Source organism: Diceros bicornis, chromosome 38 (assembly GCF_020826845.1).
Source record: "Diceros bicornis minor isolate mBicDic1 chromosome 38, mDicBic1.mat.cur, whole genome shotgun sequence".
Taxonomy (NCBI): Eukaryota; Metazoa; Chordata; class Mammalia; order Perissodactyla; family Rhinocerotidae; genus Diceros; species Diceros bicornis.
The window spans coordinates 25,117,720-25,142,922 of NC_080777.1; the positions used below are offsets into that span (position 1 = coordinate 25,117,720).

Here is a 25,203-nt window from a genome sequence, read left to right on the forward strand (position 1 = left end):
CATCATTCTCCTTGTCACTGATTTAACACATATTTACTAAGCAACAACTGTGGCCAATCTCTGTTACAATCTCTGTTACGTCCTCTGTGCTGAGGACGGAACGTTGAGCAAACAGACATAATCTCTGCTCTCAGGGAGTTTAAACTAGCAAGGGCTTACAGATATTAATCAAATCCAACAAATGTGCAATTACACTTGAGATACATACTGCAAAAAAAAAAAAGTATTTGGTGCTATAAAAGCTTACCCTTGCCAATAAATACTATCTTTCTGAAGTGTCTTGCATATTTTCACACCTTATAACTTGTCTCCATGCTTCCAGTCTTTACTCAAACTGATACATCTTAACCACTGCTGCTGGATCAATTTTCTCCTCAAGCAGGAATTTGGTATTGCCAATCTGCTGTTCATTTTTAACTTTCTCCCACCTCCAAAAAAATTAGAAAAATTCTTATCATATTACAAATCTCCATTTACTTAATCTCGTCCTGACTTTACTCTCCTCTCTCTTATTTCTATTCATGTGTGTTTGCTTTTTCTACAGAAAATCAGGACTGTCTTCTTTGCTACACAGGATCTAATGTTTTCTGCTCCATGTATGCCTTCATTAATAATATTCTGCCTACTTGAATGTTGTTATAATTTGTAGACATAGATTTTAGGAACATTCTTGGACCATCTCAGAGTTCGCAGAATGCTTGCACATCACGCATATTTGGTCACTAATGCTAATTAACTGATCAGTTTTCTCACATGTTTGTTAAATAACAGATGTTGAAATTGATCTTCTTGGGGGGCGAACTAAGATGGCGGCGTAAGCAGACTCGGAACTCCCCTCCTCCCGTGGACACAGCCAATTTACAACTACTCATGGAAAAATTACCCCTGAGACAGAACTGAAAACTGGATAAGAGGAACTCCTGCCACAACGGACAATCCTAATTGAGGTAGAAGAGGCAGAGACTCCCTTCTGGAGAGGAAAACGCCACCTTCACAAGCCGCCAGCTTCACGGCCGCCTGGAGCAGCTCACAGGTACGCAGCCTCACTGGAGGCGCCGGGCCCTGAGCCGGGAGCGCCCCCGTTGTGGGCATTTTGTGGACTCAGCACAATCGAAACCAGCGGCATAATATCTGACTGTGCTTGCTACTAAAACATTGGGGAGCACCCCAAGAAAAGCTGGTTCACAAAGAAACTAAAACCAGTTCTTAAAGGGCCCGCGTGCAAACTCACCCATTTCAGAGCAACCTAAAATCACCAGAAAGAAAGGTGCACAGTGCTCTGGTGAAAAGAGACTCACCTAATAGGCCCTGAGTGCATCTCGGTGAGGGGTGAGACCTCTCCAGGGACTGGGACATTGGTGGAGGCCATTGTTGTGGCCTGGTGTGAGCTTGCTGACACAGAGGCCATTGGAGTCCTCCCTGGGGCCTGCTAGCCCAGGGTCTGCCCCACCCGCTAGAGCACCGATTTAATCCAGCTCAGCCAGGGCAGGCAGCCCACCCTAGAGACTGGCCCCACCCAACAACAAGCCTCAGGCAACGTGTGGGCCTGCATAGATTGGTGACTGGATTCTCTGCAGCCTGGCAACTGAGCCGACTTCAGCGGGGCAGGGAGTGCACAAGGAGTGGGTGGAGAGTGTGGGGCGGTGGTGGAGTGTGTGGGGCTCCCGCCGTGGAGAGACTGGGTCTGCTTGGGGAGGGCGGGGCGCACACACAGTGGAGAACTGTGTTGAATGTGTGTGCAGACCTGTGGGCGGCAGGGCTTCTCAGCTGCAGAAGACTTGCGTTTCTCAAAGACCCACATAGGGTGTTTGCCCCACCTTCCAAAGCCTGAAACAATTGGGTGCTCCTGTGCCTGAGGCCAGCCCCATCCAGCTGCAATCCTCAGAGAGCTGACAAGAGACCTAATAGGCTAAAGGCTTACAACAATTGTAAGGCCCTGAGCCTAACAACCTGCCACACTGGGGCCCTACTCAATTAAAAGAAATACTGCAACACAAATGTGGTATTAGAACTTGCAGCCAACTGTGCTGGGGCTCCCCACACCTGATAAAGAGACTGAAGGGCCCACAACAACTACAAGCAGCTGAGCATTACAACAGCTGGCCAGGAGCATAACTCAGCCTCCCTGGGCGCCTACAGGGAGAGCAAACAGGCCACAACAGAAGGACACATGTAGCCCACATAGGGGTCACGCCTGGAACATTGAGAACTGAGGGAAGCACACTGGAAGCCTCCAAAGGCATCACTTACATAAGGTCACCTATCCAAGAGCAGGAGACATAGCTGACCTACCTAATACATAGACACAAGCACAGGGAAAGAGGCAAAATGAGGAGGCAAAAGAATAAATTCCAAGTAAGGGAACAGGCCAAACCCCAGAAAAAGAACTAAGTGAAACAGAAATGAGCAACCTACCCAACAGAGAGTTCAAACTAAGAGTGTTAAGGATGCTCGCTGATCTGGGGAGAAGAATAGATGAACTCAGTGAGAATGTCAACAAAGAAATGGAAGATATAAAAAAGAACCAATCAGAAATGAAGAATACAATACTGGAAATGAAAAATTCACTAGAGGGACTCAAAAGCAGAGTAGAGGATACAGAAGAACGGATCTGTGAGCTGGACGAAAGACTAGAAGAAATTAGCCAAGCTGAACAGGTAAAAGAGAAAAGAATTAAAAAGAGTGAGGACAAACTAGGGGACCTCTGGGACAACATCAAGCGCACTAACATCCGTGTTATAGGTGTCCCGGAAGGAGAAGAGCGAGACAAGGGGGCAGAGAATCTATTTCAAGAAATAATAGATGAAAACTTCCCTAACCTAAGGAAGGAAACAGACATCCAGGTATAGGAAGCACAGAGAGCCCCAAACAAGATAAACCCAAAGAGGCCCACACCAAGACACATCATAATTAAAATGTCCAGAATTAAAGATAAAGAGAGAATCCTAAAAGCCGCAAGAGAATGTCAAGTTACATACAAAGGAAACCCCATAAGGCTATCAGCTGACTTCTCAGCAGAAACCTTACAGGCTAGAAGAGAGTGGCACGATATATTTAAAGTGCTAAAAGGAAAAAACTTACAGCCAAGAATACTCTACCCAGCAAGGTTATCATTCAAAATGGAAGGAGACATCAAAAATTTCCCAGACAAGGAAAAATTAAAGGAGTTTGTCACCAAGAAACCAGTGCTACAAGAAATGTTAAAGGGACTGATTTAAGGGGAAAAGAAAAGACCACAAATATGAAAAATTATCTATTCCCATGATAAGAGGGTAATGGATACAAATGCACAAAAAAGAGGTTAGATATGATATCAAAAACATGAGGGAGGAAGGGTGTTAAAGAGTACAGCTTTGAGACAGAGGTCAAAGTAAAGTGACCATCAATTCTGTATAGAAGAAGAAAGGAACAGAGAAGGACTACTAAAATACTGAGGGAAAAAAAAAAGTTAAAAAATGGCAGTAAGTACATACTTATCAATAGCTACTTTAAACGTCAATGGACTAAATGCTCCAATTAAAAGGCATAGGGTGGCTGATTGGATAAAAAAACTAGACCCATATATATGCTGCATACAAGAGACACACTTCAGACCTAAAGACACTCACAAACTGAAAGGGAAGGGATGGAAAAAGATACTCCACGCAAATGGCATTGAAAAGAAAGCTGGGGGAGCAGTACTCATATCAGACAAAATAGACTTTAAAACAAAAGCTGTAAAAAGAGACAAAGAAGGGCATTACATAATGATCAAGGGAACAATCCAACAAGACAACATAACACTTGTAAATATCTATGCACCCAATGTAGGTGCACCTATATATATAAAGCAATTATTAACAGACATAAAAAGAGAAATAGACAGTAACACAGTAATAGTAGGGGACTTTAACACTCCACTTACACCAACGGATAGATCATCCAAACAGAAGATCAGTAAGGAAACATTGGCCTTAAACGACACACTAGAACAGATGGACCTAGTACATATATACAGAGCATTCCATCCAAAAACCGAAGAATACACGTTCTTTTCAAATGCACATGGAACATTCTCCAGGATTGATCACATATTAGGCCACAAAAAAAGTCTATATAAACTTAAGAAGATTGAAATAATACCAAGCATCTTTTCTGACCACAATGGTATGAAACTAGAAATCAACTATAGGAAGAAAATCAGAAATGCCACAAATACGTGGAGATTAAACAAAATGCTACTGAACAAAGACTGGGCTAACGAAGAAATCAAAAAAGAAATCAAAAAATACCTGGAGACAAATGAAAATGAAAATACGACATGCCAGAACTTATGTGATACAGCAAAAGCGATTCTAAGAGGGAAGTTTATAGCAATACAGGCCTATCTCAACAAACAAGAAAAATCTTAAATAAACAATCTAACAATGCACCTAAAGGAATTGGAAAAAGAAGAACAAACGAAGCCCAAAATCAGTAGAAGAAGGGAAACAATAAAAATCAGAGCAGAAATAAATGAAATAGAGACCAAAAAACAATAGAAAAAATTAACAAAACCAAGAGCTGGTTCTTTGAAAAGATCGACAAACCTTTAGCTAGACTCACCAAGAAAAAAAGAGAGAAGGCACAAATAAGTAAAATCAGAAATGAAAGAGGGGAGGTTACAACAGACACCTCAGAAATACAAAAGATTATAAGAGAATACTATGAAAAGCTATATGCCAACCAATTCGACAATCTGGAAGAAATGGATAAATTCTTAGAATCATACAACCTTCCAAAACTGGATCAAGAAGAAGTAGAGAATTTGAATAGACCAATCACCAGTAAGGAGATCGAAACAGTAATCACAAACCTCCCTAAAAATAAAAGTCCAGGACCAGACGGCTTCCCTGGTGTATTCTACCAAACATTCAAAGAAGACTTAATACCTATCCTTCTCAAACTCTTCCAAAAAATTGAGGAGGGGGGGAAGCTCCCTAACTCATTCTACGAAGCTGACATTACCCTGATACCAAAACCAGACAAGGACAACACAAAAAAAGAAAATTACAGGCCAATATCACTGATGAACATCGATGCAAAAATCCTCAACAAAATACTAGCAAATCGCAAACAACAATACGTTAAAAAGATTATACACCATGATTAAGTGGGATTTATTCCAGGGATGCAGGAATGGTTTAACATTCGCAAATCAATCAACATAATACACCACATTAATAAAATGAAGAATAAAAATCACATGATCATCTCAATAGATGCAGAGAAAGCATTTGACAAGATGCAGCATCCATTTATGATAAAAACTCTGAATAAAATGGGTATAGAAGGAAAGTACCTCAACATAATAAAGACCATATATGACAAACCCACAGCTAATATCATCCTCAATGGTGAAAAACTGAAAGCTATCCCTCTAAGAACAGGAACCAGACAAGGATGCCCACTGTCACCAGTCCTATTTAACATAGTACTGGAAGTCCTAGCCAGAGCAATCAGGCAAGAGAAAGAAATAAAAGGGATCCAAATTGGAAAGGAAGAAGTGAAACTGTCACTATTTGCAGATGACATGATTTTATATATAGAAAACCCTAAAGAATCCACCAGAAAACTTTTAGAAGTAATAAACAAATATGGTAAAGTTGCAGAATACAAAATCAACATACAAAAATCAGTTGCATTTCTATACACTAACAACGAAGTAGCAGAAAGAGAAATTAAGAATACCATCCCATTTACAATTGCAACAAAAAGAATAAAATACTTAGGAATAAACTTAACCAAAGAGGTGAAAGATCTCTACATCAAAAACTATAAAACCTTTCTGAAAGAAATTGAAGAAGACACAAAGAAATGGAAAGATATTTTGTGCTCTTGGATTGGAAGAATTAACATAGTTAAGATGTCCATACTTCCTAAAGCAATCTATAGATTCAATGCAATCCCTATCAAAGTTCCAACATTTTTCACAGAAATAGAACAAAGAATCCTAAAATTTATATAGAACAATAAAAGACCCCGAATAGCTAGAGGAATCCTGAGAAAAAAGAACAAAGCGGGAGGTATCACACTCCCTGATTTCAAAATATAGTACAAAGTGATGGTAACCGAAACAGCATGGTACTGGCACAAAAACAGACACAGAGATCAATGGAATAGAGTTGAAAGCCCAGAAACAAACCCACACATCTATGGACAGCTAATCTTTGACAAAGGAGCCAAGAACATACAATGGAGAAAAGAAAGTCTCGTCAGCAAATGGTGTTGGGAGAACTGGATAGCCACATGCAAAAAAATGAAAGTAGACCCTTACCTTACACCATGCACAAAAATTAACTCCAAATGGATTACAGACTTGAATGTAAGACCTGAAACTATGAAACTTCTAGAAGAAAATATAGGCAGTACGCTCTTCGACATCGGTCTTAGCCACATCTTTTCAAGCACCATGTCTGACCGGGCAAGAGAAACAATAAAAAAAATAAACAAATGGGACTACATCAAACTAAAAAGCTTCTGTACAGCAAAGGGAACCATCAACAAAACGAAAAGACAACCTAACAATTGGGAGAAGATATTTGTAAACCATACATCTGATAAGGGCTTAATCTCCAAAATATATAAAGAACTCATGCATCTCAACAACAAAAAAACGAACAACCCAATTAAAAAATGGGCAAAAGACCTGAACAGACATTTTTCCAAAGAAGATATACAGATGGCCAACAGACACATGAAAAGATGTTCAAAATCACTATCAGGGAAATGCAAATCAAAACTACAATGAGATATCACCTCACGCCCATCAGAATGGCTATAATTAACAAGACAGGAAACAACATGTGTTGGAGAGGATGTGGAGAGAAGGGAACGCTCATACACTGCTGGTGGGAGTGCAAACTGGTGCAACCACTATGGAAAACAGTATGGAGATTCCTCAAAAAATCAAGGATAGAACTACCATGTGATCCAGCTATTCCACTGTTGGGTATTTATCCAAAGAACTTGAAAACACCAATTTGTAAAGGTACATTCACCCCTGTGTTCATTGCAGCGTTATTCACAATAGCCAAGACTTGGAAGCAACCTAAGTGCCCATCAAGGGATGAATGGATAAAGAAGATGTGGTATATATACACAATGGAATACTACTCAGCCATAAGAAACGATGAAATCCAGGCATTTGTGACAACATGGATGGACATTGAGGGTATAATGCAAAGTGAAATAAGTCAGAGGGAGAAGGTCAAATACCGTATGATTTCTTTCATTAAGTAGTAGATAATAACAACAATAAACAAACACATAGAGACAGAGATTGGATTGGTGGTTACCAGAGGGGAAGGGGGGAGGGAGGAGGGTGAAAGGGATAATTCAGTACATGTGTGTGGTGATGGGTTGTAATTAGTATTTTGGTGGTGAACATGATGTAATCTATGCAGAAATAGAAGTATAATGATGTACACCTGAAATTTTTACAATGTTATAAACCAATGTTACTGCAATAAACAAAAAATTAAAAAAAAAAAAAGAAATTGATCTTCTGTGTATAAGAACTTACAAAGAACACCATAGCCGCCCATGTATATAACTTTGGTATATGAGAACTGGTCATTTCTACACAGTAATAATTAATATTTGTTGAGTGCTTATTAAATATATTAACTCTAGTAAATCTCACAACAACCGTCTGAAGTACATAGCTTTATGGCCATGTCATTACGAAGGAACTGGCGCACTGAATCAAGTAACTTGGCCAGTGGTCATATAAATAGTAAATTGGGGGCTTGGAGACTCACCCAGCCAGTCTGATTTCAGACCCCACACTCTTAATTACTTTGCTATAATGCCAACTTAGTCCCATTAAACAAAATCAATTTTAATCCATCAAAGCAAAATACATTCATGGCACCTGTACAGAAATGAGGCTCCATTGAAGCTGGTTCTTCAATGACTGAGAACAATCCTGTTAGTAATTACATACTTTTATTAATGGAAGAATTCATCTTCCTACGTTAGAAACAGATTTTCACTTTTTTGTTTTCTAGGTATGCTGCTTTGGGAAAGTTGCTTAACTTCTCTAAGGCTGTTTCCTTGTCTGAAATGCAGATGATAAAATCGACCTTACGTGATTGTTAGGAGCGTTAACAGACAGAATGAATGCAAAAGTGCACGCTGCAGACCTCGACAATTTACACATCCCAATGATGCTGTGTTCAAAGTGCCTCAAAATACGCTGGCTTGAAATAAAAAGCATTTATTTTTGCTTATTTCTGTGGGCCCTCTGGGGGTCAGCTGATCTGGGTGGATCACGGCTGGAGGATTTGACTCCACGCAGCAGGTGGGTTCAAGAGTGCCTTTGTCCCTCTCATCCTCCTTGGACTAGCTGGTTTGTTGGGACACATTCTTCTTATTGCAATGATAGAAGAGCAAGAGAGCAAGTCCAACCCAGCCCACACATCTCAAGCTTCTGCTTGCACCGTGTCTGTTTACATGCCGTTGGCCAGAGTAAGTCATGAGGCTAGACATAAAGTCAAGGGGCAGGAAATTGCTCCCTGCCTCTAGTAGAAGGAACTGTACATTCACAAGACAGTGTATGGAGAGAGGGAAGCGTGAAAATAGAGCAAAATTCAGTCTCTAACTCATGGAGACTGTGCACACATCAAGTCAAGCAAACTGTCATCTACTGAAGCCAAAATGACAGTGATAGTTGTTTCAATTGGCCTTCTTATAGTCAGTGACATAGATTTACAGAAATTATTTCTTATTCAATAAATTTTGCTTCAGGTCCACACAACCATTTCTTTCTGCCCTTTTTTTTTTTAAACTTTGGCTAGAAAAACAAGAATAAAAGTTGAAATCAATCTTCTCTTCTCAGTCATATCTAAAATGCACTACTAACAGTGATTATTAAGTAGGTTTGGCTCTTTTCCCAATATTTGTGGTAATAAGCTATAGCACTCTAAGTGATAGTTTAAAAATACTAAACATATTACATATAATTCCACCAATCAAAATGTCTTATTAAAATAATAATAATATTTAGCCTTAGTCAGAGAGCTGTTATTGCAATTTTATGTTGGCATTACCTGGCTTGACAATATATTCTAAAACTCTTACAATGTTCAGAAACTCTCACACAGAATTCCTATAAATAGCAACGTTTTTCTCTGCCTGAGAACCGAGCCACTGACAGAGCTTCAAGAGAACATGTCTTAGTTATGTGACGGCATGGTGTTTCAACACTGAAGCCCCAAATCAAAGATTTGCCCATTTGATCACAGGCTGCCCTGAAGAACCGCAGGCCTTCCTGGCAGGGTAGGGCCTTTATTGATAAACTTAAGGCACAAAAGCCCAGCAGGGCACATGCTCTCTTTAGGCCTGCAGATCCCCAAATGAGGAGAGGATGGACAGGGGATGAGCTCTGAATGTTCTCAGTTCCTGCTCCCAAGTTTATCATTCTGAGAGGCCAAGAATGTTGCCCTGATGACTGTCTTTACGTCTTGGGAAACATCAGGGATATGGATAAGTGTTCTAATACATGTCTAGAAATGGATTGTTAGCCATAATCAGAGATACAAACATATATATCCAAAAGTATTAATTACAATATTCATTATAGTGCCGTATAGGGAAAAGGGCCTAAATATTCATTATATAGTCAGGATTCATGAAGCAGAATATAAAGAAGGTGGGTTTGGGGCCGAATAATTGACCATATGAAAATAGTTACATTCTGGTGTATGTAAGTGATGGGATATTATGTAGTTTTAAAAAGAATGTTTGAATAATGCATCAAAGCTTTGGAAAGCCCCACAGTATAATACTAAGTTTAAAAATCAAGATACAACACTGCAGATGCATCTAATATAATATTAAATATACATACTACATTGAGATAGTCCTACAAGGAAAAGCATAAATATATTAATAGAAAATATGTTTGGATGCTGGTATTGTGGATTATAATGATTGTATTTTTTATGTTTTGATGTATAGCCCTAAATTTCTATAAGCATATGTATAATTAATAATAACACAAATTATTTAGATATAGTGTGTGCATTTGCCTTATTCAGGCAAAAACACTGTTGAGATAAGTCTTAGTAATAAAGTGTTCTATTTTTTTTTAATATCCCCTGATTATGGATACAGATTTATTGATGTTAGATGATTTCTCTTTACTGATTGGATTAAATTTTGCATTTCCAATTTTATATTCTGTAAAAATATTGTACTATAGCTACACTTGTGGGAAAGCTTCTATTGATCATTTTTATTGTAGGAAATCCCAAGTTTTCACCCTCCTGTTGAAAGCTGCAGAGCACTCCCTTCTCAGGTTTAACTAAATTCTTGACCATACTTCAGATTATAAAATCAAACTACGATAAATTCAATATTATTCTTTTCTTCCATTGGTATAATACATACAGTTTACAAATTTCTTACATATACCAAAACTACTGAGGATAGATATAATAGAAAAAATTCTTTACTGGTTTCAAAAATACGTACATTTACATGTATTCACAGATATGTACACACACTCATTTTAGACAATATCTTAGGCAGTAGATACGGTGATCATTGAAATATACAATAATTGCTGTGAATGTAATGGAAAATAGACATTAAGCAAATGATAACAATGTAACTGTGTAACAAATGGTGACCATATAAATGGTGCTGTGAATAAGTATAATGGGGGATGCAGTGTAGATTGGAGGATTAGAAAAGGATTTTAAGTAAGAGATTTTGACGCTGAGACCCAATGTATTTAAATTTGGGTATGTAGAGGAGGAAGAAATATTCTTTGACCCTCTAGGTTCTTCTGGCTGGTCTAAGAATAAAATTGACATGAGACAGAATAACAGGAGAAAATCAGAGAAGTTTAATAACATGTACGTATGAGAGAAACCCAGGAAAACTGAGTAACTCGCCAAAATGGCCAAAGCCATAATCTTAAATATTATCTTCAGCTAAAGACAAAAGAAGATATTGGGGGTAGTGATTTGGAACTTCAAAGGGAAGGAAGGCAATTCTCATGGAGATGGAAAAGCAAATGTTTGGTAAACAGCTGTTTGCCATGCCTTGCAAAGAAAATGAGATATGGAGAGGACTTTGATCAAGTGGGCCTTGCTAGGTTCCTCCCTGTCTACCACACCTAGTTCATATTATGCTATAGTTATCTGTGGAATTAGCTCCTTCCTGGAACAGACCTTCTATCTTAAATTCTTTTAGGCACTTAGGGGGGAAAGTTTCTTCCTGAGTCTTTTGTTCTTAAAAGTATTCAATCCAAAGAGACACATTTTGGGATAGCAAATTCTGCTACCCTTCAATGGAATGAGTAGAAGTTAGATGGTCAAAGGTAGGAGGAATGTAATTTGAGGCAGAAGAAATGTCGTGTGTATATCTTCATTAGAAAAAGAGCATGTGGCATATTTGAAAAACTGAAAACAGTTCAAAGTGAGTGAAACATAGCGAACAAGAGGTGAGACAGAGATGTAAAAGCAGAGTCAGATCATACCTATTAGAACTGCTAATTATTTTGGTCTCTATTCTAGAGTATTGAGAAAGAAGCCTTTGGATGATTTTAAGTAAGAATCAACTTAAATTTTTGAAGAATGTTTCTGACCATAATTTGGAGCAAAGAATGGAGGAGGGCAACGTTGGGTTTGGCAGGTTTATTAGAGTAGCCCAGGAGTAGGCTAGTGTCTGTACTGGTCTAGGAAAGCAGTGGTGAGAATATAGGATTGGAGTCATTTAGGAGGTAGAAATAACAGGACTTGGGAATTAACTGGTGGGTTGAAGTAGTAATGAAGGAGAAGAGGAAAATCAAAGATGGTCTTCAAGTTTGTCTTTAGACGTTTCAGGATCTCTTTCTTGTGCTACTATAAAACAATAGCTTTGTGTTTATATCCTGTGAGCAGATGGCAATCTGATTGGAGTGAGAAAAAATGGGCATCATCAGCTGAATATATTTTTAATAATTTTCAACAGAGATCTACATCTGAACTTTTAAGGTCCTCATGTCAACCATTTTTTAGTTAATGACAATGTACAATTGCAACATAATATTTTGAGGTGTCCAAATCTACAGCAATCTTCTTCTATAAAAGTCATTTGCAATTTCATCACCCAGGTACCAACACCAGTGGTTTCGTGCTCTCCAGAGCCTCTGACATAACCAGCTGGAATGAGTACTGGCTCCAAGAGCATGCTCAACTCTTACTCTTTTCAGCAGGGACTTCTGTGACTTTAAGCAATCCTCCTCTTGCATCAGCTCAGTAAGAAATGGACACAGACACAACTTCATCTTTGTTGGCTCTCAGAGCACCATCTCTGCCATGGGGAGTTGATGCTAGGTGACCAACCACCTTTACATGGGGGAAAAATGCCCCACCATTTAGCTTCTGCATGTCCCAGGGCCAAGCAGTTGCCTCCGTGAAAGTAGGTGCAGTGAACCATTGCAGGATGCAAGATGTGACAATTACGACACAGATAAGTCTAGAGAACTGGTCAATATTGTATACACAAAACAAATTACTTACCCTTGATCATCATCTGTACCCTGTAGTTTATTCTGTGATAATATTGGAAGAGTTACAAAGAAACAATTGATTTCAGACTCAGATGAAAATTGTCTTCTATCTATGATACAAAAGGATGTTAAATTACTTTACTAAGTCACTTCAAGGTTATACGAATTTGGTAGCTACTTTGGTGAATATTTTATATAAAAAGGTAAACAAAAGGAGTGTGTTGAGGAATATTGAAAGATATCAGGGAAGTTTAATTCTTTTAATATCAAAAAATTGCTCTGAAAGTCCAAATAATTATGAGGCAGGGAGATCTTGTCAATATCTTTTAATAACGGCTAAGAAAAACTTTACAAAGCTTACGGGAAATATTGTGAAATACTAATTTTTTGCTCTTGCAAATTCTTAGTAATACACTTTCGATAGTTTGTTATTTACAGTATGTAGATATTAATGTTTCAGCAAACTCAAGAAAAAAATGATAGTATGACTCCAAAATGACTTAAGTAAAATAATTTTATTAACTGATTTTAATTTTTAGTATTATCTAATAAATATCACAACCATATTGATAAATAGGTAGAAATTTTTCAACAGATAGATTCCTTGTTTTAAAACTATGTGCCCTGAAATATTTATATGGCCAAGTGATCAAAGAACCATCTTCTCTTCTGCTAATTTAGGCTTTTGAGTTTGTAACAGTGACTTGGAGGTAACTGATTCCTCTTCCTGCTGCCTCGAATTCGAACGCAACTCGTTTCCTTGTGCAAGAATAAATCTTAACTTCACTAAAGTGAGAAATGAGGATTGCTGACACTAACTTGGAAGACATTGACTACTTCCAAATAAAAACTTTGGGGCCGGCCTGGTTGCGTAGTGGTTAAGTTTGCACGCTCTGCCTCAGCAGCTGGGAGTTCGCAGGTTCGGATCCTGGGCGCAGACATACGCACCACTCATCAAGCCACGCTGTGGCGGCATCCCATATACAAAATGGAAGAAGACGGGCACGGATATTAGCTCATGGCCAAACTTCCTCATCAATAAATAAAAAATAAATGAATAAAATAAAGAACTTTGCTCCTGTAGTTAGCGATAATAAATCAAGAACTGCTACTTAATTAGTTTCAGCAACATGTTTTACGGTAGAAATGTCAGTCATTTCATAGTCATTTCACAGCATGCTATTTTGCCAAAAACATTAAAAATCAATTAGTTTTCGTTAAAAAGTTATCATAAGATATTTTTCAAAATCAAGTCATTTGTAGCTTAGTTGGCTCGAACATCTAAAATTGAAATACTTTTCAAGTAGTTGTTGTTTTCTCAATATTTTTTGTCCAAGTTTGAATCCTTAGTTAAGGTAAAAATATTTTCATTATATTTATATTACTCCAATGATTTTGATACTTGTACTATTCCAATGAATATGTATTTGTAAACTCTTTTATCCTAAAATTAGATCATTGTCTGCATTAGACATGATCCCAGATAAAACTACTTTATTTTTATATTAGGACACTGAGATTATGGTGTTTATTTATTAGTGCAGTAGAGCCAAATCTGTCCTGCCAAATATATGCCACAAAGTGCCAGTTTCCTTGTGAGATCATACAAATGTTATAGATTGAATGTTTGTGTCTCCCTCAAATTCATATGTTGAAATCCTACCCTCCAATGTAATGGTATTAGGAAGTGGGCCTTTGGGAGATAATTAGGATCAGATGAAGTCAAGAAAGTGGAGCCCTCAGGAATGTGATGAATGCCCTCATGAGAGTTTGAGGGAACTTGCTTCTCTCCACTCTCTGCCATGTGAATATATGATGAGAAGACGGCCATCTACAAACCAGGAAGTGGGTTCTCACCAGACACCAAATCTGCCAGCACCTTGGTCTTGGACTTCCCAGCCTCCAGACATGTGAGAAAATAAATGTTTGTTGTTTAAGCCACCCAGTCTGTGGTGTTTTTGTTACAGCAACCTGAGTGAAGTAAAACAGCAATTGGCACTGAGAAGTGGGGTGCTGTTGTAACAAATACATAAACACAAGGTAGTGGATTTGGAACTGGATAATGGGTAGAGGATGAAGGAGTTATGTTACATAACTTATAAGTTACATAGCAAGTTATACCCTTGTTAATAGTGGCAAAGAACTTGGCTGAATTGTGTTTGTGTTCTAGTGTTTTATGGAAGGTAGAACTTGTAAGGGATGAAAATTGGATATATAGCTGAGGAGACCTCTAAGCACACTTTTCAGGGTGTAGCTGAGCTCCTCCTGACTATTTGTAGCAAAATGCCAGGACAGAGAAGTGACTTAAAGATGTAATTGTTAAGGAAAAAAGAAGCTAAACTGACAGATTTGGAAAATTCTCAGCCTATCCATGTTGCAAAAAAATGGGAACACTAAACGTGTGGCCAAGAGACCGTTTGATAAGAGGATTAGTATGGATCAATGGAAGCCAAACGCTATTCTTCAAGACAATGGAAGAAGGATCCAGAAGACAAAGATCATCAGAGCTGCCACCCTCATCACAGGCGCAGAGTGCAAGGACCCAGGGGCCAGAGCGGTTTTGAAGGAGGAGCCCCCGTGCCAGCAGGACTTTAGCATGCACTGTCCAATCTTGCCTCAACTCCGTGGGCTCCACCCCTTGCACTCTGATGCAGCACTCCTAGGCCATCCCTGGTGTGGCTCCAGAGGGTCTCATTGCAACATGGCCACGGTGGTTGCCACTCCAGAAGGCACAGGCTGCAAACTTTGGCAGCATCTGCACAGACTATCTTTGCCAGCCTGCAGAGTGCACGGGTCTGGGGGGCATGCCTGCCTCCACCTAGGTTTCAGAGAATGAATGTGCCTTGAGCCATGAATGTAACACCCCATCCCAGGAGGACCACAGCATGGAGGGTAGCCTGGCAGAGAGCTGCTGCAGGGGCAGCGCCCAGGCACAGAGCCACCACGGGCAGGGCCCAGGCAGTGAGCTGCTGTGGGGTGGTCCACTGAGCTGTACAGTGACATTCTAAGGCAGAGTGTTGAGTCAAAGAGGGTTATTCTTAAGCCTCCGGCTCTAATGGAATTTGTCCCGTTACATTTTGGACTTACTTGGGACCTCTCACTCCTTTCTTCTTTCCTATATCTCCCTTTTGGAATGGGAATGTCTATCCTATGCCTGTGCTACCATTGTGTTTTGGAAGCACATAACCTGTCTGCTTTCACAGGTTCACAGCTGGAGAGGAATTCTGCCTCAAGATAAATTACTTGTACCTGAGTCTCGCCCATATCTAATGTAGATGATATTTAGATGAGATTTCGGACTTTAGACGTTAGAGTTGATGCTGATAGGAGTTAAGACTTTTGGAGCTGTTGGGATGGAATGAATGTATTTTGCATGAGAGGACATGAATTTGGGGGAGCCAGGGGCAGAATTATATGGACTGAATGGTTGTATCCTCCCCAAATTCATATGTTGAAGCCCTAGCCCCCCAGTATGATGATATTAGGAGGTTGGGTCTTTGAGAGGAAATTAGGATTAGATGAGATCGTGAGGGTGGTAATCTCATGAATGGAATTATGCCCTTGTAAGAGTCCCAAGAGAGTTTGTTTCTCTCCACTTTCTGCCAGGTGTGGATAAAACAAGAAGACATCCATCTAAGAACCAGGCAGTGGATCTCACCAAACATTGAATCTGCTGGCCTCTTGATCTTGGACTTCCCAGCCTCAGCCTCCAGAACGGTGAAAAATGAATGTCTGTTGTTTAAGCCACTCAGTCTATGGTACTTTTGTTACAGCAGCCCAAATGGACTAAGACAATGATAGACTGACAGATCTTTTGGGGGTCTCATTCTGTGGTCTCTATTAAAATTTGGAATCCATTACATTTGATGCAAATTGATATAATATTTGAAATATGACAATATCTATATTAAAAAGTACTGACAACTCTAAAATTATTACTTTAGCATTATACAATGTATTTGTGCCTATATGGCTATGCAATGTATTTACAAACCTCAACATCTGTATCTACCTTAGGTCTAGTAATGAGCGTCACGTAGTCCCTGTCTCTCGCAAGTTGAGAGTTTTCAGAGAAGAAGAAAAGTCTTTGAATTGCAACGACCGACTCAAGCTTTCTTATTGTATATGAATATCAGTAACATACAGATAAAAGAATCTCATTCTATAAATTGCGGAATGTTTCCTCTTGGACTTGTATTTAATGTTCAAATGCAAACATATCTAGCCTGCTGATACTTGAAATGAAACATATTTGTATATGGGAGAAAAGGGAAAATATAAATTTTGTGTAGAACTATATATTTCTTTGGAGTGTGATTAAATTATAGTGCCATTTGTTAAAGATTTCTGCTATTATATTTACGAAGACAGATCATTGCTTTGTTTCTACTGAAACATTTTTAGATATAAGTAATAAAATATAATTCTGCTGAATACTAAGATGGTACATAGACTTTAATTATAAGCCAAATAACTGTTTTTTTAGAAACATTTGCTATGATCTTAGATTGATCTACCATAATTAAAGCTGACCTGACCCTGCAAATAAAATAGACCGGAGAGGGGCTGGCCGGGTGGCTTAGCGGTTAAGTGTGCGCGCTCTGAGGCTGGCGGCCCGGGTTCGGATCCCGGGCATGCACCGACGCTCTGCTTCTCCAGTCATGCTGAGGCTGTGTCCCACATACAGCAACTAGAAGGATGTGCAGCTATGACATACAACTATCTACTGGGGCTTTGGGGGAAAAAATAAATAAATAAAATTACAAAAAAAAAATAGACCGGAGAGAAGTCCTATAAAAAGAGCAGAGATCAAAATGAAATAAACGTGGTCTAACGCTCCACGGGATGAACATTGTCTGTCTTTGAAGTTTCCCAGTAGGTGCTGTTCAATTTGTTGTATTTTCCCAAAATCTGTCCTTCAGATTGCAGTCTTTGGAATCTGATATCACCATTATCTCAGACTTAATCAGACGGAGAACTGCTATATGTGCATCGTGTCTCAGCCAGAGTCCAATCTGGAGAGAGAAACCACAAGTGATTTGGGCAGAGAAAACTTAATAGAGAGAATCATTAACTGTAGCAGAGCTTTGGCATAATGACCGACAGGGTAGTCATAAGTAAAGAGAAGTTGAAAATAATACAGCAATAGCAGATATAAGGAGCCGGCATTATCTTCAGGGCTGAGATAAAGTGCCCCGTGAAGAGACTCCAGGACTGAAATCCAGACTCTGTTGGAGATGGCACAGCTGTGGCTCAGAATTGCAGTCAAGTCATTGTGGTGCTGCGCTGGTGGGACTTGCTGGAAATAGAGGGAAAGCGGTTCATGGGGCAGTGACTCACTGGAGGCGCTTGGCCACAAAACTGTCCAAGGCGGTGCTGAGGGAAGCTGCTGGCCGGTGGGTGTGTTGACTTCCCTAAATTCTAGGAGCCATTCTCTGGAGAAACCACCCACACTCCAGGGGCACCAGGAGGCTGGTGCTGGGGAAGCTGCACTTGCTGCAGGAGTCAGTCGTTTGGAAGAAGAGAGCAGGCTTTTCTTGGGACTTCTTGTCTGTGCTCATTGGTATTTCCCACTATCCATCCACCATACACAGGAGGCAAAAAGAAAACGGAGGGAACTCCCCACCATGCTGTTCTTCAAGTCCTGGTGTCCTAGTCCGTCTTGCTTCTTCTCTCCTCTTTTCAGTCTCTTATGCTTGTTTGATACCTAATATCTAGGGCTTCTAGCTGTACTTAGCAGGAAGAGTAGGGAGGGATGTGTCTACTCCATTTTCCTGGAACCAAAAGTCTACCTTTGCATTTAAAATTATTTTTCTTTTCTCTAACCAGTACTTATCTGTCCATTAAATTAGTGTATTGGGACACTATTCTCTGTTTTGTAAAAAAAAAATATTTTTCTTCTGGCACCTACGTTAGTTTTTTCCATCTTCTTTTTCTACTTTCTTTTTTTTTCTTCTTTCCATTTCTTCACTTCCTCTTCTCTATCTCCAGGCTCCCTGTCCTTCCCTCCTCCCTTCTCCTTTCCTGCCACAGAGTAATTCAGAACCTATTGTATGAAGAAGGAATTCAACAACAGTTTATTCATGGCTATATTTTCCAATGAGATCACCATCATGTTTATGTTGCCTCTGAAATATGAAAGTGACAAATGCATTTTGTAGCTTCAAAACATAATTTGCCTAAACAATTAAAGTTTTGGCAAAAAAACACGAAGAGTTTTCATCATCAGAAATAATTTTATTATTTATTTTAAAGCAATTCAATGTAACCAGTAGCAAAATGGTACATAGACAATAAACAGAACCAATTCCCATAGGGTTACAAGGACTAGTATTGACTTGATGTTTTATTTTCATGTGCAAGTGTAAGTATTTTAAAAAGGCAACAGTTTGTTAAAAGGCTTTCATAAGCATGTTTTTATTCTTTAAGTAACAGAAAGACTAATAAACTATCATTATTATAGCAAGCTGATATGAATTGTGTCAAATATTAAATTTGGACTAATGTTCATAATCAAAAATAATTATTGTAAAATTTATGAAACAAAATTTTCAGTTTTACAGGAAATATCCTCATGTCCTAGCTTAAAAGCCTAGTCTTGCCACCTGTCATAATGCAAAAATACTAAACTTGTGGGGACATCTTGTGGGGAAACAGAAGATTTGTAATATCTTACATTTATTCCTGAAAATAACTGTAATGGAGTAAAGAAATGGCAACTCAAAGAAACATACTTGACTATTGATGTGCAAATATGAAACATGTTCATTAAATTCATTATTGTTCTCCATTACATATATCAGTTCAATTCTGCCTTTAGTTTGAATAATTTACATGTATGTGTTTGTCAAATATATTTCACCTGTGTTTATAACATATACATGTATATATGCACACAATCTTTGTTTTAAGGTATGCTTCCAATTTTAAGTAACATGTTATAAATTCTGCTTCCCTGTCTGGTTAAAGAAAATTAAAAATAGGCTCTCACTGTTTTAGGGGAAATTCTTGGTGTTCTTGTCATTCCGAAATGAGAGTAATGTAAAATACTAAAAAACAACAACAACAAATAGGCATTTCATATTCTCTAAGCCAAATTATACAATGGCTATAATCTATAATTTCACATTTTATGGTTTATATTTTTATTTCCACAGAATTATTTGGGGGAACGTTAGGCTTTCTTTATCCATGTTTCTTTAGTCCTTCTATTTTCCTTTCAATTTATCTGCTTCCTTATGAAAAGAAAAGATAAAATGTCTCTTTGTAGTCTTATATGTCTTATTTTCTGTTGAATTAAAATTCAATGTCAAGTTCAGAAATAAAAACAAATACAAAATTAGAAGAAAAATATCTTTTTAAGTTTACCAATGTCTCCCTCATGGGAATACCTTAACACATTCCAACTACCTGGCAAACCATTCTCTTGTGCTTTACAGTCTGTTTCTGAAGTGGAATAAATCAATACAGATAAAACCATTGGTGTCACCAAGGGTCAATTTATATTTAATTTGAAACTGTCAAATTCTGCATGATTTATGTCAAATTTAAACAGTAAAAGCAACTTGTCTTTATTATATGCTTTTTTTCCTCACAATGTTAAAACATAGTTCTTATAGATGATTTTTCAAAATTAAATCAAACTTTTTAAAATATCATTTTTTTGTGGATGATTATTTCAATACTAAAGGCATAAAGGAGGACTTTTCATATTTTGAAATGTCTTTGTATTTCATAAAAAGTATAATTTTGCTTCTTTGAATTTTAAAGTATCTTTCTAATGAAATATACTGTATAGATACATGAAAAATATTAAAGCTCAAGAGTCTATTGAAAAATCATTACTGCATATTTCAGCTAATGATCCAATACTTGGATTAAATTTAAGTCAATGAATGTGTTTTAAGTACTGTCTCTGTTAGGCGTTCTTTTAGGAGAACAATAAATATTTGCTTTTTAATACACTTTTCTTGGCATACAAGGTGTGTCAGACATAAAATTAGTGAAAGTTCAGGTCCTTGATATTTCTTTTTGTTTGTTTTGGTTTCTTCAGTGTAATCAAACATGCTATGAACATCTGAAACTCTAAAACGAATATGATAGAGTTTCATAAGAGAAGGCAACAAAAAAGGTTAAAATGACTTAAGGATTTATATTCTAAAGCAAACTATGATTCTTACACAAAAGTCAGCCACACAAGTTTGTTTGTTAATCTCTGTGCAGAGAAGACTAGACATTTATGATGAGCTCCATTTTATAAAACAGCCACTTTAAAGAATTGAATATGACATTTAGTATTTAAGAGGGGCAACAATCATCTACGTCCATTATGATGCACCAAATACAGTTGGATTTTCAGTTTAATTTCATAAAACTTTAACACATTTTAAAATTGGCTTCATACAGTTTGGATTATTGTCAAACAATTAAATATCAGATTTAAATTTTTGTGTTTTGATTTGGGTTTTCAAAATCATTCCATTGATGTCTTTATATATCAATAGGTGTACCAATAAGCAGTACTTTAAATTTCAAAATAATCTACACTTCTAAGAGAATAGATTTTTTAAAATATGAGAGAATTGAATATACTCCAATCTAGTTTATTACATGCCAGCAACATTTTTTTTTTTCTCTAAGATTTAGAGTTGTTCCAAGCAAGATCGTTGTAGGGAAAAAAAAAAAAGAGTTTCTTATTTTCTTTTTATCAAAGCTGAGTTTCTTCCCGAGAGTCTTGAGTGGTGGCGTTACAGATGCTGTTTTTCCGACTGGGTTCACTGTTTGGAAGGTATGCCAGTGGATCTGGTCGGATTAAGTATCTAATAAAAGAAAACAAAGCAAACAACTGTAATAATATATAAAGGCAAAACTAATCCACACTAACACTTCAGAATGCTACTTCAAATTTATCTGCTCAGCTTTTATGTTATCTAAACTGTGTCTCTATATATAGCATTGGTAGGAAAACTCACTGTTTAGTTGGCCCATAGAATTTTGCAGGGCTTGTATTATTTCTATACCTAAGAAGATTATGATGATGAATGCTGCTGACTTAAGTATCATTATCTTTCAGTTATGACCCATTTCACCACTTTCTTCTTATCAAAGGTTTATGTTTTATTTTAGTATTTTGTTGATGTATTATCCCCTACTTTGGCTATTTTTCTATCAAGGAGACGCAATTCCTAGGCATGATTCTTTTATTACTTAACTCCTCTTAGTCTTATTTTTATCATTCATAAATAAATTTGATATAAATAATTTCTATAGTCTTTTTAATTGAAATAGTCTATGATTCTATAAAATTAATGATTTAGTAAATGTTATGGAGAACATTATGTGTAGATAATATTTTATCTGGAAATTTATTAGTCTAACATTTAGATTATGCTATAGTAAGCAATTATGCAAAAGAACAAAAAATAGTTCTTAATTCATTCTACTAGTAAACAGGAAAATGTTCTTCTGCCAAACTCACACATTTCAATAATGTTAGAATTTGTTTTAAGAGAGATGTTTTACTTCAGACTGTCAAATGATATGAGCTTCCACTTCTTGAGTGCCTCTAGAATACTGAGCTAGGATCTGGAAATATAAAAAGTCACAAACCCTGGCCCCTGTCCTGCAGAACATTATTCGAGTTTCATTTATGAAGCAGATCTAAAGAAGCAGCAGAAATTCCAAACATCATGGAAAGAGAAAAAGAACAGAGAGAATTAGGGAACACTTTATTGGAGAGGTCGGCTCTAGGGGCTCCCAGGCTGGAGCGGAGGGGAGCAGAGAGGCAATCCCAGACTTGGACAGTAGGGGGTACAGGGGAGGGATGTTCCTGATGTGTGTAGAAAACGTTTGACTTTAGAAGACTGGTTAGACCAGAAAATAGCGGTAGGTAAACTCAGGAAGAAGAGTAGAAAACAGCTAATGAAGGACTTGAAGCTTCAGGATAAGTAGTTTCAATTTCTGTTCCAAAAGCAGTGGGGAGGTACTGAGGGTTTGTGGGGGGAAGGAAAGTAACTATACGTAATGCAGCATTCCAAGCAAGTCTTGTTTCAGGTTCAAATGAAATTAGTATTTCATAGTTTTATAATAATTTCAGTACGGGAAAAAATGAACAGAGAAACTAATTTAAAAGTAAGAACTCTAATGAAGATTGTGCTTTTCCTCTGGAAAACTAAAGGAAAACTATTCATAAAATAGGTCCCTTAATGAAAATGAGAAAAGGTAGTTTAAAGCTCTGCAGTTTATTTTCTTCCATCAAATAGAAGTTGAGATTAGTGTCCTTGGATCTATTAACTGGATTTTGTTATCTATGCACTCTGCTTTATAATTATTTTAAATATCAATAGCATTGTAGATCGATGAAGAAAACTAATAGTGCCCATTAAGCTTTTTAACGCCATATCATCTAGTGATTTATTGTTCTTTGAATCAAATTAATGCTTCCCCTTCATTGAAAATGAACTTCTGAAAGTGATTTTTTAGAAAAATATAGAAGGTGTGAGTATAATCCATTATCCCCTAAAAACATTGGTGTAGCTGCAAAAGTTTCTTTCCCTATTATTATCACTACTAAACCTATGAGTCTATAAAATAAATTTCTTAAATGTGTTTTTATGTACTACTGGTCACAGTAGGCATTCTTTTCATGATATTTGTCATTGCTCCAGTTATACTAAAATTTAATTATTCCAATGCCACCAATACAGATCATTGCAAAAAAGGTCTTTTATAGCAGTCAAACAGATGTTTTAGCCTAAAAGTAATAAAAAATACTAGTATCCAAAAGGCAGAAAATGTCATGTTTATTTTACCTGTATACCTTCCAACATACATATCTTATTTGTAAGTTTAAAAGTTCGGGGAATTATTTCAAATTATAAGTATCTGTTTGATGGAAGGACATGTTCATAGACTCAAAAGGTTAACAATATCTTCCCATTCTATCAAAAATAATCATGGTAAATAATTATATTAGGCTCAAGAAACTTAGAATTTATTATAGAATACGAATAAGGTAAGCATAGCTTTTAAAAAACTCTATATAGTTAACACAGTTAAAATTAATTTGAAAAAGAGGCCTGAGAAGGTTGGACTTACACGGGCAGATTGGAGAATTAACAAAAATTGCCTGATTTTATGAGTTTAAAGGAAAGAAGACATGTATAAATATGGACACAAGAAAAAAAGAGCAGTTTTGTTTTATTATAGTAATATAATAAGTGAAGTCTCCAGAATGGGCAGTTGAAAGCCAGGTGCGTCATAAATAAGATATTTTCATCTAACTTGAAGTCCTCTGTAAATTCAGCATCACCCCTGGATGTAATTTTTGACAGCTGCCTTAAGAACTCTAGCAGCTGAAATTACCTTTCTGATCCCCCAAAGCTCCTATATTCTAACCAGTATCATCAGATGGCAAAATAAAGCATTATTATACTTGCTAGCTGTATCTTAGGTGCGTTGTAAAAATCTTTTCAAGCTGATTTTGGGTCAAAGTCACCCCTGCTGATGTATTTTCCGAAGAAGTTTGTGAAACACATTCATGTCTCTGCACTAAAACTGAATGCTAGTCAACAATCCAATATTCATTCTTCTACTTTTTCTAATTTATGTATCTCGTCTTTGGAAAAGTCATTCTCTTTTTAGTTTTATTCATCTAGAAGATGAAAAATAAATGTTTTCTATATAGAACTAGCTCCTCTTTAAAGTTCAAGAACTCTATATGTTTTCTAGTCATTTCCACTGAGCACATTGAACAATGTAACTAAACTCCAGCCCATCATCTCTCTTTCCTCCCCAGCCAACAACTTTTTCCTGCTTAAAAAATTGCCTCCCTATTCTGACTTGTTTCAGTGAACCAGCATTTTTTTTTTTGCAATCACATAGATTTGAAATCTTAAAGCCATGTTAGACTCCTTCTTTTCCATTTCCCACACCAATGAACAAGTCTCACTCTGCCTTCAAAAATGTATCTACATAGGAGCTTGCCTTTACAATCCATTATCCTGATGCCATGACAGATTCTTATCTCCCTCACACCTGCATAACCGCTTTTTAGCTGGTTTCTCTCTTTAAAGGCTTACTTCAACCCTAATCCATCCTGCCAATCAACTCTATTGCTTCTTGCAGAGCTCTTAAAAAAAAAATAAATTGTACTCTTTCCATCCAGCCAAAATCGCCCACAAAACTGGCAACATATAAAAGTAGGCTTCTATCTAATTCTTGGCATATTACTAGCTTTAGTTCTAAACCACTTGCATGGAAACATTTTATACTATGCATCACAGAACGTTCGCACTCCTCCTAGGCTCTGACCTAATTACAAATATTCCTGACTATAGATACAAGCACATCCTGTGGACCTAACACCCACAAAGACTTGCGGATCTTTCGCATTTATTTTATGTCACTAATACGATCTGGAGTTGGCTACTGGGGCAAGCAGCTCTTGATCTGGCTCAGCCTCAGGACCATGGACTTAGGGCAGATTCTTATTAAGAATTTCTCTTCTAGGAATATACCAATTGCCAAAATGTCTTTTGCAAAATATTGCTACTTTCTTGCTCATGTATCTAAGTGCTATCCATTGCCTGTAAGGTTGAGTTTAAATTCCCTATTTTGTCATCTAAAGGTCCTTCCAAAGTCAGGTTTAATATGTTTCCAATATTATGTTTAACTAATTA

The 25,203-nt window shown here is 37.3% G+C and overlaps 1 protein-coding gene across 5 annotated transcripts in view; it reads right to left on the minus strand.

Moving 5' to 3' along the window:
• Positions 1-18,749: 18,749 nt before the first annotated feature.
• The window catches only part of KCNT2 (potassium sodium-activated channel subfamily T member 2), a 348,393-nt gene continuing 341,939 nt past the window's right edge, over positions 18,750-25,203 (minus strand). For all 5 annotated transcript variants that reach the window (XM_058533726.1, XM_058533725.1, XM_058533723.1 and 2 more), the window contains one exon: positions 18,750-21,342. In XM_058533726.1, coding sequence (XP_058389709.1) covers positions 21,231-21,342 — 112 coding nt within the window. In that variant the 3' untranslated portion in view covers positions 18,750-21,230. The remainder of the gene's footprint in view (positions 21,343-25,203) is intronic.